The sequence below is a fragment of the Ostreococcus tauri genome (assembly GCF_000214015.3).
Source record: "Ostreococcus tauri WGS project CAID00000000 data, contig chromosome 12, whole genome shotgun sequence".
Taxonomy (NCBI): domain Eukaryota; kingdom Viridiplantae; phylum Chlorophyta; class Mamiellophyceae; order Mamiellales; family Bathycoccaceae; genus Ostreococcus; species Ostreococcus tauri.
Genome location: NC_014437.2, coordinates 376379 through 390125, shown reverse-complemented (window position 1 = coordinate 390125; position 13747 = coordinate 376379). Strand labels below are relative to the sequence as shown.

The 13747-nt window shown below is 61.5% G+C and overlaps 8 protein-coding genes across 8 annotated transcripts; 4 read left to right on the top strand and 4 right to left on the bottom strand.

The window, feature by feature from the left end:
• Positions 1–284: 284 nt before the first annotated feature.
• OT_ostta12g02320 (Nucleotide-binding, alpha-beta plait) lies at positions 285–1742 on the top strand (the record flags this gene model as incomplete). Its single annotated transcript, XM_003082332.2, has 1 exon — positions 285–1742. One exon carries the CDS (start codon positions 285–287, stop codon positions 1740–1742), a length of 1458 nt encoding a protein of 485 aa, XP_003082380.2.
• Positions 1743–1778: 36 nt separating this feature from the next.
• OT_ostta12g02310 (Acyl-CoA oxidase/dehydrogenase, central domain) lies at positions 1779–3218 on the bottom strand (the record flags this gene model as incomplete). The annotated part of the gene is made up of 1 exon (XM_003082331.2): positions 1779–3218. The coding sequence occupies one exon, from the start codon at positions 3216–3218 to the stop codon at positions 1779–1781; it is 1440 nt and encodes a 479-aa protein (XP_003082379.2).
• Positions 3219–3763: 545 nt separating this feature from the next.
• Positions 3764–6316, top strand: OT_ostta12g02300 (RelA/SpoT; the record flags this gene model as incomplete). Its single annotated transcript, XM_003082330.1, has 1 exon — positions 3764–6316. The coding sequence occupies one exon, from the start codon at positions 3764–3766 to the stop codon at positions 6314–6316; it is 2553 nt and encodes an 850-aa protein (XP_003082378.1).
• A 136-nt stretch (positions 6317–6452) lies between these two features.
• OT_ostta12g02290 (Peptidase M18) lies at positions 6453–8102 on the top strand (the record flags this gene model as incomplete). The annotated part of the gene is made up of 1 exon (XM_003082329.2): positions 6453–8102. One exon carries the CDS (start codon positions 6453–6455, stop codon positions 8100–8102), a length of 1650 nt encoding a protein of 549 aa, XP_003082377.2.
• A 128-nt stretch (positions 8103–8230) lies between these two features.
• On the bottom strand, positions 8231–9076 carry OT_ostta12g02280 (tRNA intron endonuclease, catalytic domain-like; the record flags this gene model as incomplete). The annotated part of the gene is made up of 1 exon (XM_003082328.2): positions 8231–9076. The coding sequence occupies one exon, from the start codon at positions 9074–9076 to the stop codon at positions 8231–8233; it is 846 nt and encodes a 281-aa protein (XP_003082376.2).
• Positions 9077–9621: 545 nt separating this feature from the next.
• OT_ostta12g02270 (unnamed product) lies at positions 9622–10155 on the bottom strand (the record flags this gene model as incomplete). Its single annotated transcript, XM_022982892.1, has 1 exon — positions 9622–10155. The coding sequence occupies one exon, from the start codon at positions 10153–10155 to the stop codon at positions 9622–9624; it is 534 nt and encodes a 177-aa protein (XP_022840112.1).
• A 260-nt stretch (positions 10156–10415) lies between these two features.
• OT_ostta12g02260 (Preprotein translocase SecG subunit) lies at positions 10416–10706 on the top strand (the record flags this gene model as incomplete). The annotated part of the gene is made up of 1 exon (XM_003082326.2): positions 10416–10706. The coding sequence occupies one exon, from the start codon at positions 10416–10418 to the stop codon at positions 10704–10706; it is 291 nt and encodes a 96-aa protein (XP_003082374.2).
• Positions 10707–10788: 82 nt separating this feature from the next.
• On the bottom strand, positions 10789–13747 carry OT_ostta12g02250 (Helix-hairpin-helix motif, class 2; the record flags this gene model as incomplete). Its single annotated transcript, XM_003082325.2, has 1 exon — positions 10789–13747. A coding segment is annotated over one exon (2959 nt), but the record flags the coding sequence as incomplete, so codon positions are not given.

Sequence of the window (13747 nt, the reverse complement as noted above, 5' to 3'; positions counted from 1 at the left end):
CGGCGTCACGCGCGCGGATACGGCGTGCGGTGCGTCGAACGCGCGGTCACACGCGGTCGAGCGATGGGTCGTCGCGTCGCGGTGTGACGTTTCCGCGCTCGATGTTTTTGGACCTAACGTTTTGGGACATTTTGCGCACGAATGACTCCAGTGCGACGCGCGCGTCGACGGTGCGACGCGCGCGAGGGTGCGTTCGCGAGACACGAGCATCGAGGAATCATCGCGCGCGGTCGTGGCCGTCGGAGCGGGCGCGCGCGAGGTGAAAACGTCACCTTGACGCATCGATGGCGGTGCTCCTGGAAACATCCAAGGGCAACGTCGTGATCGATCTCCTGTGCGACGACGCCCCGAGGACGTGCCTGAACTTTTTAAAGCTCTGTAAGATTCGGTATTACGACCACTGTAAGTTTTTCGACGTGCAGAAGGATTTCGTGTGCCAGACGGGGGACCCGACGAATTCGGGCGACGGCGGCGCGTCGGTGTTCGGGTTGTTGGCGAAGGATGATGAAAAGCTTCGGTATTTTGAGGATGAGATCCACGCGACGAGAAAACACGATAAGATTGGAACGGTGAGCATGGCGCCGAGAGGGAGGAACGGGAACGCGTCGCAGTTTGTGATTACGACGAGAGAGGGCGCGGTGGACGCGCTCGACGGGACGCGGACGATTTTCGGCGAGGTGAGCGAGGGATTAGACGTTTTGAGGGCGATCAACGGGGTGTACGTCGACGAGAACGGACGCCCGTGGCAGAACGTTAGGATTAAGCGGACGATCGTGTTGGATGATCCGTTCGATGACCCGCCGGGATTGGAAGCGTTGATCCCCAGCGGGACGCCGCCGAGGAACGAAGAGGCGGAGGACGATAGATTAGAGGATGATTTCGACGTCGAAGCTGAGTTAAACAAGGATGCGTCAGTGGTTGAGGAGGAGAAGCGCGATAGAGAGGCACACAATCGAGCGGTCGTGCTCGAGCTCATCGGAGATCTCCCAGACGCCGAGGCGAAGCCGCCCGAGGAGGGACTCTTCGTGTGCAAGCTCAATCCGGTGACCACGGACGAGGACTTGGAGATCATCTTCAGCCGATTCGGTAAGGTGCTATCATGCGACGTCATTCGAGATTTTAAAACGGGCGCGAGTCTCGGGTACGCGTTCGTGAACTTTGAGCACAGACACGAAGCCGAAGCGGCGTACTTCAAGATGGACAACGTCTTGATCGACGACAGACGCGTCCACGTAGACTTCTCGCAGTCAATGCACCATCTCTGGAAGAACTTTAAGCGCTTCGGGAAGAACGGTGGGACATCCGAGGATCACGACGCGGCGGAGGGTAAGGTATCGAGTAGAGGCATGAAGCGCACGTTTCAAGGTTCCGGACGCACGACGTTTGAGCTCAAGTCAAACGCCATGGGACACATCAGCGGCGGCAACGCCGCCATGGCCATGGCTGAGGATAAGAGGGATCGCGATCGCGATAAAGGACGAACGCGCGATCGATCGAGGGATAGGGACAGAGAGCACAAGCGCGACCGTTCGAGGGATAGGGGCAGAGAGCACAAGCGCGATCGATCGAGAGACAAGGATCGCAAGCGCGATCGATCGAGGGACAGAGACAGAGACAGAGATAGAGACAGGGATAGGGACAGGGATCGTAAACGCGATCGATCGCGATCGCGGGATCGAGATAGAGACAAGAAGCGGGATAGAAAACGATCTCGCGATAGAGACGAGCGCGACCGACGTTGAATGATGAATCACTTTTTGCGCGCTCATAAAAAAGTCTTACAGTTTCGATCGATGCGTCTCGGCTTTGAACGCTCTCTCGTGCATGATGCGTTCGCACATGACCTCAGCGAGGCGATAGACGTCCCTCCACGCGCAGTCCCAAGCCTCAATTTTGTCGATTCTCGGATTCGCTCGGCGGGCGTCCTTTATGACCTCATCGATTCGCTGACACAGATCGAGCTCGATTTCTGATTTCACCCCAGTCGCGCTCTCGAGATCGTTCTGTTGAAACGCGGTGAAGCAATCTCGCGCGAGTTTTTGCGAGAGAATGCGACTGTCGCCCTCGGCAAACTTGCAGCACTGAAGAAAATCAGTGTTGTCGAATCCGGTACCGCTCATGAGGGCGTACGATCCCACCTCTTGCTTTAACCGAAACGCGAGATCGATGGCGGTCTCCACAGCCTTGATCTTCGCCACGGCGATCGCCTGCGTCAAAGCAGCGCTCGGGATGGTTTTCGCGCGTAAATGCGTACACAACTCTTTTTCACACCCCGCGACGTAGGCATCCAACCTATCGAGCGTCGCGTATCCCTCTTGATACAGCGCGCGTAACTGCGGGACGTCGGAGAGCGCGGGCGACGCCCCGCGCATGGTGCACATCTTTTGATCCGAGTACCTCTTCGTGTCGTCGAGAAGCCTTCGCACGAACACCAACGCGGCTTGCGCGACGGCGACGCGTCCGGTGTACAATCGCTGCCCGATCATGTCCATCGTTCGAACGCCCTCCTTCTTCGTCACGTACTCGCCCGTCTTTCGATCGACGCCGCCGTATTTGCTCAACAACGCGTCGTGCGGCACCGCGACGTCATCGAATCGAATCCACGCGTTATCGAGATCATTACCCGTCGTCTTCTTCCCCATATCCCCGACGCTCACCCCTCGCGTCAACCGTCGCGTCATCCCCTGTCGCAGTCGCACTAGAAATCCGTGCGGTCCCCTCGATTTCCCGCCGACGCGCAGATCCGCAACCACCACCGCGACGTCCGCCACCAACCCCTGCGATATCCAATTCTTCACCCCACCGTCTCCGCCGCCACTATTTATCACGAAAACCTTCCGCGCGTGATCCCAATCCGCCGTCGTCCGCACCACCAACCCGCTGTTCACGCCCGCCAGGCGTTCCGTGAGCGCGAAACACCCCAACTCCCCGCGCGTCGCCATCCCTCGCAATCGCGCCCGCTGCGCGCGCGACCCGAGGGCGACGACCGTGCCCGCGCACAGGTTATAGTGCACGGTGAACCGGATCCAGAATCCAGGCCCCAGGTCGTTCGCTCGCAGCGCCATCGCGCGGTGCGCGGCGAAGAACAATTCCGGATTCCGTTCCACATCCTCCCCTCGCACCGCGTCCGCGCGCACGAGCGCGCGCAGGGCGCGAGACGATCGCGCGGGGGACATATCTCTCGACAGCGACGCCGCGTGCGCGCGGACGACGTCCATGTCGCGCGGCGTCGAGGGCGGACGCGCCGAGCGCGCGGCGCCGTCGGGTTTGGTCGTCTCCGTAGTGTACGCGCATATACCCCATGTGCGATAACCGACGCGGTGTCCACGCAGTCGCACGGCGCCTAAACCCTACGTCCCTCGACCGCGGTCCCGACGTGGACGCACACGGTCGTTTTGCGACGATTATACGACGCGCGCGCGCGATCTCCGAATATTCCGTGACGTGGCGGCGATGGATTCGTCCGCGAGTCACGACTCGACGATTGAGGGACTCGTGGACGACTCCGCGCGCGCCATCGCGCGACGCCCGTCGCCCGACGTCGCGCGCCGGAGAACGCGCGCGCGCGGTGGCGGCGATGCCGTCGCGCGCGACGGCGCGTGAGGCCCCGCGCGGATGCGCGCGCGCCGGGCGATGGCGCGCGCGACGGCGACGGGATGATGTTTCAAAAAAGGCGCGCGCGACGAGGTCGTGTAGAGGGCGCGCGCGCGCCCTGGACGCGATCGCCGACCTCGGCGCGGGCGCGGCGACGCACGGGACGTTGATGGATGACGCCGCGCGCGTCGGCGCGCTCGGCGCGCTCGCGTTCGCGGCGACGGTGTTCATGTGGGAACGCGCGTGGCGCGAGCGGGTGTTCGGCGCGCGGACGAGCGCGACGACGACGACGACGCGCGAGACGATGGTGCACGGCGTGGACGTGTCGAGGTACGCGATTTTTGATGAACCGGAGGTGCGCAGGGCGTTGGGATTCGCGACGGGGTGGCACGGCGGACGACGGAGGAAAAATGGGGAGACGTACGCGAGGCACTGCGTGGAATCCGCGAAGATTTTGGCGGCGAATTTGCCGGGGACGGGACCGAAGAGTCGAGACGCGGTCGTCGCGTGTCTGTTGCACGATGTTTTGGACGACACGGGGTGTTCGGAGGAGACGCTCAGGGAGGCGTTCGGGCCGGGGGTGTACAATCTCGTCGTGCAGGTTTCGCGCGTGGGATCGATGAATCAGGTGATTCGGCGTCGAAGACGCGATTTGCCAGAGAGCGACGAGAGAAACAAACTCAGCGAAGAAGATCTGACGCAGTTGCGTAAGATTTTGTTGCTCATCGTTCGCGACCCGAGAGTCTTTTTGATTAAAATTGCCGATCGTTTGCACAATATGCGAACGTTGTACGCGATTTCGAGTGAGCAGAAGGCGATGGACATCGCAAACGAGACGTTGCGCGTGTGGTGCTCGCTCGCCGAGAAGCTTGGGATGTGGGCGATCAAGTCGGAGCTCGAGGATTTGTGTTTCGCTGTTTTAGAGCCAGACAATTTTGACTCTGTGCGAGAGGCTCGCGACAAGATGTGGCGTCCCATCTATGAGGACGAGGACGAGGGACTCGACTCGGAAAATTCGTACGGGTGGCTGTCAAAGAGTTTCGGTGTTTCCAAGCTTCCGTTTTTCAACGCGGAAGAAACGAATGCAAGCGGTTCGTTCGACTCGGACGACTCGCCGAGCGTGCAATACACCCAGGCGCAGCTGGCGATGAAGATGCGCATCGAGAGCATTCCTTCGTTTGATTGGATTTCGACTCGAGAAGGAGATTCGTTGCGATACGACCGAATGAGCGAGCTCCCGGAGAGCATCGCGGCGTCCTTAAACACGTTAGATGAAGTCCGCGGACGTATTTGGAGCGAACTCTTGATGGATGGATACGACAGCGATTTGAACATCTCCATGTCTTCGAGGCTCAAGAGTGCGTACAGCACACATCAGAAGATGAAGCGCAAGGGGCTTCCGTTCAATCGCGTGTGCGACGCACGCGCGATGCGCATCGTCGTCGGTGATCCCTCCGCGTCCGCCGGTGGCACAGAGAGAGAAGTCGACGCATGCTACGCCTTGCTTGATTTGATTCACAAAATGTACCGGCCGATTGAGGGTGAATACGATGATTACATCATCAACCCCAAACAGACCGGGTATAGATCCCTGCACACCGCCGTGAACGGGCCAGATGGTGCTCCCTTTGAGGTGCAAGTGCGCACGCGTTCGATGCATGACTCTGCTGAGTTCGGAATGGCCGCGCAGTGGATGTACAAGGGTAAGGCAACTTACGCATCAAAATCGTACCAGGATGCGGCACTCACGGACGACGTTCCGGATGTCGGTGCAGGTGTTCAATTGGTTTCGTCGGGACGTCGAAGCTGCGGAGTGGTGATTCAGTCTGGCGGTTCGCGCATGCTCGTCGCCGAGCCAAAACAAGCGCAATGGAGCGACGTCGTCGCTTGGATGTCAGAGGGTTATCACAAGCAGTTGTTGGAAGAAGTCCGAGAGTCTGGTCTCATGCTCGCGCGTCAAGGCACGAGTGAATTTTTCATCTCTGAGTTCTGCTACTGCGTCGACCAACGCTGGCACCGAGTGGACAACTTGGGTCACAAGACGCGCGTCACGGCTGAAATCGTCGCCAAACGCCTTGAAATGAGCAATGCTGAGTTCGGAGAAGAGTTCGGAGAAGAAATGGACGATATCGACGCGCGTATTCGTCAGCTTCAAACCATCGCCGGGGATCTCTTGAACGACTCCACCGCGAGCAGCATTCTCCAGGAGACGGAGCTCGGTAACTGGTCGGCAACGGTGCAGGCAATCAAAAAGCGTGAGCGAGCCATGCAGGCGCGCCAGTCCCAGGCCGAACGCGAGAAGAGATGGCGAACCGGTGCCGAGGAAGCGCCGGCGCTGAGCATTCTCATGGCAAGCAGCGCGTTGAAGGCTAAGCCGGCGGCGGGAATTTTCCAAACCGAGGAGGCGGCAAAATTTGAAGCAGAAGTCGCCCTCAGCAGCCCCAAAGCCAACCACCCAAACATTGACGTCGAGGACGGTGTCATGATCATCACTTGGACCGACAATTACCCCGAGCTTCATAGCATCAAACGAGGCTCCACCGTGGCGGAGATCCGTGAGATCATCGACAAGATCCCGGGTGAGAAGCGACTCGCTCCGCCGAAAGTCGAATCCGATGAGAGCGTGAACGTCAACATGGTCATGGTCCCGCCGACGACCACGCTCAAGGACGGCGACATGATTTTCCTAGACAAAAAGACCCCGATGCAGATGGAGCGGTGATTTTTGTGCCCTTCATCCGCCCTTCATCGGAGGGATGTTTGTTGTAACTTGTACCTTTTTGTTCTGTACGCTCGCCGCCCGAACCGTCCCGACGCGACCGAAGAGTCACCCCTCACTCTTCTACGCCGCGCTCGACATGCGGCGCGCGATACGTCCGGTGACCTTTGTCGCCGTCGCACGAGCGTGCACCGAGCGCGCGCGCTTCCGAGCGCGTCGCCCGAGCGCGTCGCTCATGAAAACCGCGAAATCTCTCTCGTCGCGCTCTGAGGTCGCGCTGTGTCGCGCCGCGCGCGCACCGTCGTCGCCGTCGACGCTTCATGTCTCTATGCGTTCGTCGAGCCCGCTCGCGGCGCGATCGAACGTGCTCGCGCGCGGAAGTTCGACGAATGCGACGCGCTCGACGAGCGACGCGAGCGCGCTCGGGTTGATCGATTACCTGAACGATTCCTGGACCGCCTGGGAGGCCACGGAGAGCTCGGTGAAGATTTTAGAGGCGGCCGGGTACGTTCGGATCAGTGAGCACGCGGAGTGGAGCGATTTGAGAGCCGGTGGGAAGTATTACGTGACGCGGAATCAGAGCGCGCTCGTGGCGTTCGCCGTGGGCGGGAAGTACGCGCCGGGTAACGGATTTAACGTCATCGCGGCGCACACCGACTCGCCGTGTCCGAAGCTGAAACCAGTGACGAAGATTAAGAAGGGTGGGTTCATGCAGGTCGGAGTGCAGACTTACGGTGGGGGTCTTTGGCACACGTGGTTCGATCGAGACCTCAGCGTGGCGGGACGGGTCCTGGTGCGACGAGGCGAAAAGCTCTCGCATGAACTCGTGCGCGTTGATCGACCGATCATTCGCATTCCGACTTTAGCGATTCATCTCGATCGTGAGATATCCACGAACGGGTTCAAGCCGAACACGGAGACGAACTTTGCACCGATTTTGGCGACGGCCATCAGGGGCGAGCTCGAGACGACGACGGAGGGCGCGGCGCACCACGCGCTCTTGCTTTCCGTCCTCGCCGAGGAGCTCGGATGTAAACCGGACGACATCGCTGATTTCGAGTTGAACGTGTGCGACACGCAGCCGTCCGTGATCGGCGGCGCCGCGCGGGAGTTCATATTTTCGGGACGTTTGGACAACTTGGCATCGAGCTACTGCGGCGTGCAAGCGCTCGTCGCGGCAACGAGCGACGCGAAGCTTGCCAACCAGCCCGGAGTGCACATGGTTGCCCTTTTCGATAACGAAGAGGTCGGAAGCAACTCATACTACGGCGGTGCATCGCCGATGATGTTCGATTCCATCAAGCGCGCCGCCAAGGCGTTAAGTAAGTCCGCCCCGGGCGAAGGCGGCGAGGGATTGGTCGAGCGCACGATTCGCAACTCGTTCCTCGTGAGCGCCGACATGGCGCACGCCTTGCACCCGAACTACATGGATAAGCATGAGGAGAACCATCAACCTAAGATGCACAAGGGAATGGTGGTAAAGCACAACGCGAACCAGCGATACGCGACGACCGCCGTCACCGGATACCTCTTCCGCGAGTGCGCAAAGATGGAGAACGTCCCGACGCAAGATTTCGTCGTGCGCAATGACATGGGATGTGGATCCACAATCGGTCCCATCGTAGCCGCCGGAGTCGGCATCCGCACCGTCGACGTCGGAATCCCGCAGCTCAGTATGCACTCCGTGCGAGAGATGTGCGGCGTCGAGGACATTGATATCTGCTTGCGTCACTTTACCGCGTTTTATGACAACTTCGCAAAGGTTGATTCTACCGTGACCGTGGACTAAAATGTCTAGGATCATGCGACTTATTTCTATTGACGGTCAATCGTCGTGTAACACTAGCTTCATTTTTCGACGAAGTGTTTCGCAGTCAAAACTGTTCGTATTGATTTACAACGTTCTCGGCAACATTCCTACTCCACTTCGGCATAAGACTCAATATTTCTGTTCGAGCGGAAGCGTGATATTGAGATCTCGTTGACCCAAACGTGCGACAGACACGAGGGGTCGTCCCAGTTCAAATTTTTTGGAGCCGAGACGTGCGCCTGCAAAAACTTCTTATTCACCTGCACCGCCAGTCTCGACGTGGCCTGGACATCGGGCCAATCTGGCCAACCCGCGTCGAGCGCCACCGCACGATTCGCCGAGGTGTCCAAGACAAAGCTCTGTCGCGCGCCGACGTCTGGCACCAGAGTCACCACAAAGTCGCTGTGCACGAGCGCCGGATGTCGCTGATACAACACCAGATCCGCACCGTACTGTAACCCGCTCCTCGGAAGCCACCCGAGCATCCTGAAGTGCATCGTTGCCGCGCACTTCATCGCGAACGCGTGTCCGCAGTCGCGTCGAAACCGTCGCCAGAGCGTCCCGAGATCCATGTCGCACGTCCCCAACCCGAGCTTCACCTCCATCTCTCGTCCCTCAATCACCTCGCTCACGCACAGGCATCCGAGGACGCTCGCGACGTAATACGCATCCTCACAGCACATCCGAATCACCAGCTCGATTCCGCTCCCGTTCGGTCGCAACGGAATGCCTCGTTCCGTACCCGCGCGCGCCCGTCTCCCCAGGCACGTCTGCTCCAACACGTACGCCAACCTTCGCGTCGCCCCGATCCACACCTGTCCCCGCGCGTGCGTTCCATGAATCACACCGTGTTCCCGCACCAGTTCATCGATCAGCGTCTTCGGCCGCGCGTGTTTATGCGCGATCCTTCGTTTTCCTCGCTTCCACTTCGGCGCCTCCCGCGGCGTCGCCATTCGCGTTCACCGCCGAATTCAAGTGATCCCTGAGCACCGCCTCCTCCAGCTGCAGGTTGAGCAATCGTCCGAACAAGTACTGTCGCGTCTCTCGCAGGGACGTCTGTTCGCGACGCAGCGCGTCGAGCACGCGCTCGTACCCGGGTTTACCCTGGAGTCTGAATCGCTCGCGGTGGGATTCCGCGCGCGCCGCGTCGTACGACGTCGCGTTCTCAACCTCTGGCTCGGAATCGGACGACGACGACGACGCGGAGGACGGGTCCGAGGTGGCGCGCGCGCGAGGTTTGCGCGAGCTCGATGGGAACATCCCCGAGAGGCGGGATGTGCGGACGCGGCGCGCGAGACGCGACGGGACGTCGACGCGACCGTGCGCTCGGGAATCGATCGAACGCGGGCGCGTGAAATCGTGCTCGCGGTCGATCGATCACGGACGAAGGCGCGCGGGGTGCGACGTGCGCTTTGACGTTTCATCGGACGCGCGTGACGCGGACGCGGACGCGTTCGAACGCGTTCGAACGCGCGCGCACCCATCGATGCCGTCGAGTTTAAATCCCCGAGATCGATCCGGTGCCACCGCCCGTGGCCGTCGGGCGCTCACCCGGGAGGTAGCCGTATTTCGCTCGAAACGCGCGCTCGTACCGCGCGCGTTGCTTCGCCCGCTTCGTCTCCGGGTTCAACGACCCCCCGGGTCGCTTGTACTCCCACAGCGCCCACGCGCCGACGACGAGCAAGATCACCAATCCCCAGACGCTGGGCGTGCCCTCACCCCCGGGGTTCCATCCGTCGTCCCACGATTCTTCGTCGTCGTCGTCCCCCGGCGGCGCGCCGTCGCCGCCGTACCCGAATCGTCGCTGTTCATCCGTCTCCATCCGCAGCGGCGCCGCCCCGGGGCCGCGCCCCGCGCTCGAGCCGCCCTTCAAGGGAAACCCTCGCGGGGCGTCCGCGCCGTCCGCGCGCTCGCTCGCGCGCGGCGCGACGCGCGCGCGTTGTCTTCTCGAACGCTTCTTCATGCGCGCATCGTCGACGCGCGTCGCCGCGCCAACGCGCGCGACGCCGCGCGCGATCGCGCACAGGTCCATCACCGCTCGCGCGCCCGTCTCTGTCGCGCGCGCGCGTCCGAGGCGTCGCCGTGTGCGTCTCGACCGATCGCATCGATGAGGTTTTCGTGAAGAGATTCATGAATCATGAATCATGAATCATGATTCGCCCGCGACCGCACCGCGCGACGCGCACGGGGACGCGCACGGGGACGATGCTCGCGCGGTGCGCGCGCGTGACGTCGTCGACGTCGACGCGACCGCGCGGACGCGGACGCGGTGGGAGACACGGATCGCGCGGAATGGATCTCGCGCGATGTCGACGGACGACGACGACGCGGGCGCTCCCGGTGGCGCTGGCGGACGTGAGCGCGTCGATGGGTGGATTGGAGACGGCGCGCGCGATCGTGGGCGCGGCGACGATCGCGTTGGTGATGTTCCAAGGACCGAAGGGGGACGGGGTGGTGAACTCGCTCAACGAGGGACGGGTCTTCGGACGGGCGCGGGAGGCGAAGAGCGCGGTGGATTACGTGACGTATGGATTGATCGGTGGGTTCATCGCGCTGAGCGCGGTGCTCGCGGCGAGTGGGTGAGGCGTGGGGAGGAATACTTGAGGTTGTGATGTACACGCGAGGAGCGAGCGCTCGCGCCGTTTCGCTATTACGCTAGAATAAATCATTTTGTTTTTTGGGTTTTTCGTCGCGGTTTCGCGTCCTCGATCGGTTTTTTCTTCGCCTCTGGGGTGTACTGCGATACGTCGAGCGCGGCGAAAGCCTCGTCGTCGTCGGAGTCGTCCATGGTGAGGGTCGGTTGGCGTTCGGGCGACGCCGGGGCGTTGAATTCGCCGTCGCCGTAATCGACGACGCGGTCCTCGAGCGGATTCGTCGCGCGTCGAAGCAAGAGCTCGTTCATGATCTCGTCGTTTGATTTTCGATTCGTCAGCTTCGCCACGGCGTCGCCGAGACGTTTGGATCGGTACTTGGCGACGCGACCGCCCACGGCGGCTGTCGTCTCGAAGAAACTATCGATGCGTCTCTGCGCGTCTCGCTCCTCCCACGCCTTCATCATCGGCTCGAGCACTTGATCCGTCGCGTCGCGCGTCCATGCGAAATTTTTCACGCAATACAGACGGAGAAGATCCACGTCGGGTTTTCCCCACTCGAACGGCTCCTCGCTTCGGTCGACGGATGGGTTTTGATACGCCTTGACGACTTCGATTGATGGGAAATTTTCGGGAACGTCCCAGCTCTTCTTCAGCGAGCGATGCTTCTCCTTGAACGCTTCGGCGAGAGACTGCTCGGTGCCATCGTCGGAGATATTCTTCGACTTGGACGGCGACGGATTGGGGAGCAAGTGATCGGGGACCATGGTGAGTTCCTCGAGATCGACCCACTCCTTGAACGCCTTGCTCGCCTCGATGACGTCGCCGCGAAACGCGCTGACGATTTCGAGCGCGTTCACGATCCCAATCCCGGACACGCCCTCGGTGTAATCGCTCCCGAGGAGCAAGGCGAGCTGGATGAAACGATTTCGATCGAGACCGATATCTTTTCTGATGCGATCCGCCGAGTAGACTTCGCAATACTTTTTGTCCTGGAAAAAGTTTCTGTACACGAGCGACGCGCCGAACAGGAAGACGTCGCTGTCGTCCGTAATAACGGCGTCGACGAGCTTCTGTTCGTTGAGGTACGCGCACTGTGCCTCGGCTTCTTGCGGGGCGATGATGTACGGAATGCCGAAGAGCGTGAGTAGCTCTTGCACGTCGCGATACATCTCATCAGTGACTTGCTCGGCGGCTTTCGTCGCCTGGCGATGCTCGAGTTCCAACATTTGTCGCTCCTCCTCAACCTCGCGAATCATCTTTTCCACTCGCGCGTGCTTCGCTGCTTCCTCCGCCTCTCGTGCGGCGGCTATCCACGCCGCGTCATCCTCGTCGTCCGTCTCCGATTCCTCCGCGAGCACCGCCGCTGGTTCTTCGCTCGCCGTCGGTTTCGGCGACGGCTCGACGACGTCCTCTTTCAGGCTCATCGCGATCGCCGCTTTCAGCCGTTCTTCGCCATCGACCGTTTCTTCTTCTTCTAATTTTACATCGTCCCGTTCTGTCTCAATCTTCGGAATCGGAATCAATTCGGCCGTCGCCGTCGCGACGCTCATCGCAATCGCGCGCTGCAACTGCTCGTTCGCGTCGTCCTCGTTTAACGGAGCCAGAGCCGCTTCGTCGCCGCGAGCGCCGAGGGCGACGGCGGCGTCGATGTCACCCTCGTCCTCGATGACGACGGCGTCGTCGCCCTGCAGTGCCTCGTCCTCGGCGTCCCACCCACCCAAGTTGCGACCTTTGAGGAATCCGTGACTGACCGAGTACACGTTCTTACGTCTGAGCGCGGACGACGGCGTGGCTCCCTCCTCGCCCTCCAGCGCTCCCTCCTCGACGTTGCCATCCGCATCGTTTTCTGTCGTTTCGTCTTGAATCACATCGCCGTCCCCGGCATCGTCGACGACGGCGTCCGCGTTCGCACCGCCCGCGCTGGGGAGAAGTAATTTCGCCGGCGACGGCGTCTCTTCCTCTACGTCTTCCCACTCTTCGTCGCCGTCGTCGTCGTCCGGGAGGTCGTCTGGATTCGCAAACAGCGGATCCTTCGCCGCGGTCTTGATGTTTTCCGTTGAGAATGAAATCTGCAAATCCATCGTCGACGGCGCGTCGTTCACCACGATCGGCGTCTCCGCGACGGATTTACTCACCTGCGGCGCCGGAAGCGTCGGGTGCAGCGTCGTGAGTAAGAACTGTTCTTGCGGTGCGATGAGCGCCGCCTGCGTGCGCGCTCGCCCCGTGCGCACGCCACTCAGTTGATTCGACCCGAACGCGCCCGCGTCGAGCGCCGCGGGTGACGGCGAGGGAAGCGCCAACGCGCGCTCCGCGCGCGCTCCATCGAGCGACGACGGTCCAGAGTAAATAAACTCACGATTATCCTGCGCCGCCACGCGCTTGGACGTCGACGGATCGCTCGCGTCCGATCTTTGCATCACCGCATCAATCCTCCGCTTGAGCTTCGTCCCCTTGAGGTACGTCTCGAGCTGTAACCGACTAAACTCCTGCATCTTTCCCGACGCCTCGGCGAAATGCTCTCGATTATCCGCCATCCGCCTATCCCTAATCTTCGCGATCACCTCCAGCCGCACCGAGGGCGGAAGCGCGCTCAGCACCTCGGGATCGATATCATCTCCCTCCGGCACGAACGCGTCCCACGCCTCCTCGGATTCCGACGCCTCCGTCTCCCGCTCCGATTCCGTCGCGTCCGCCGCCGCCGCCGCGTCCGCCGCCGCCGCGTCCGCCCCTCGCGCCGTCTCCCCCCCCCACCCCCCACACCCGCCCTCGACACCATCACCATCACCACCGCCGCCCACGTCCACCTCGCTTTCCAACGCCCGTCGCGTCAACGCGTTCAACAACACCCGCTCCGCCGCCCGTCGCGCCCGCGCGCTCGCCCGCGCGCGCCCGCGCCGCCGCGCCGCCGTCGTCCGTCGCTTCAACCCCGGCGCGGCGCCGTCGAAGACGAACACGGGCGTGATCCCGTGATGGAGCAACCGCGCGATGCGTCGGAAGAACCCACGCGCGGGCGCCGCCGCGGCGTCGTCG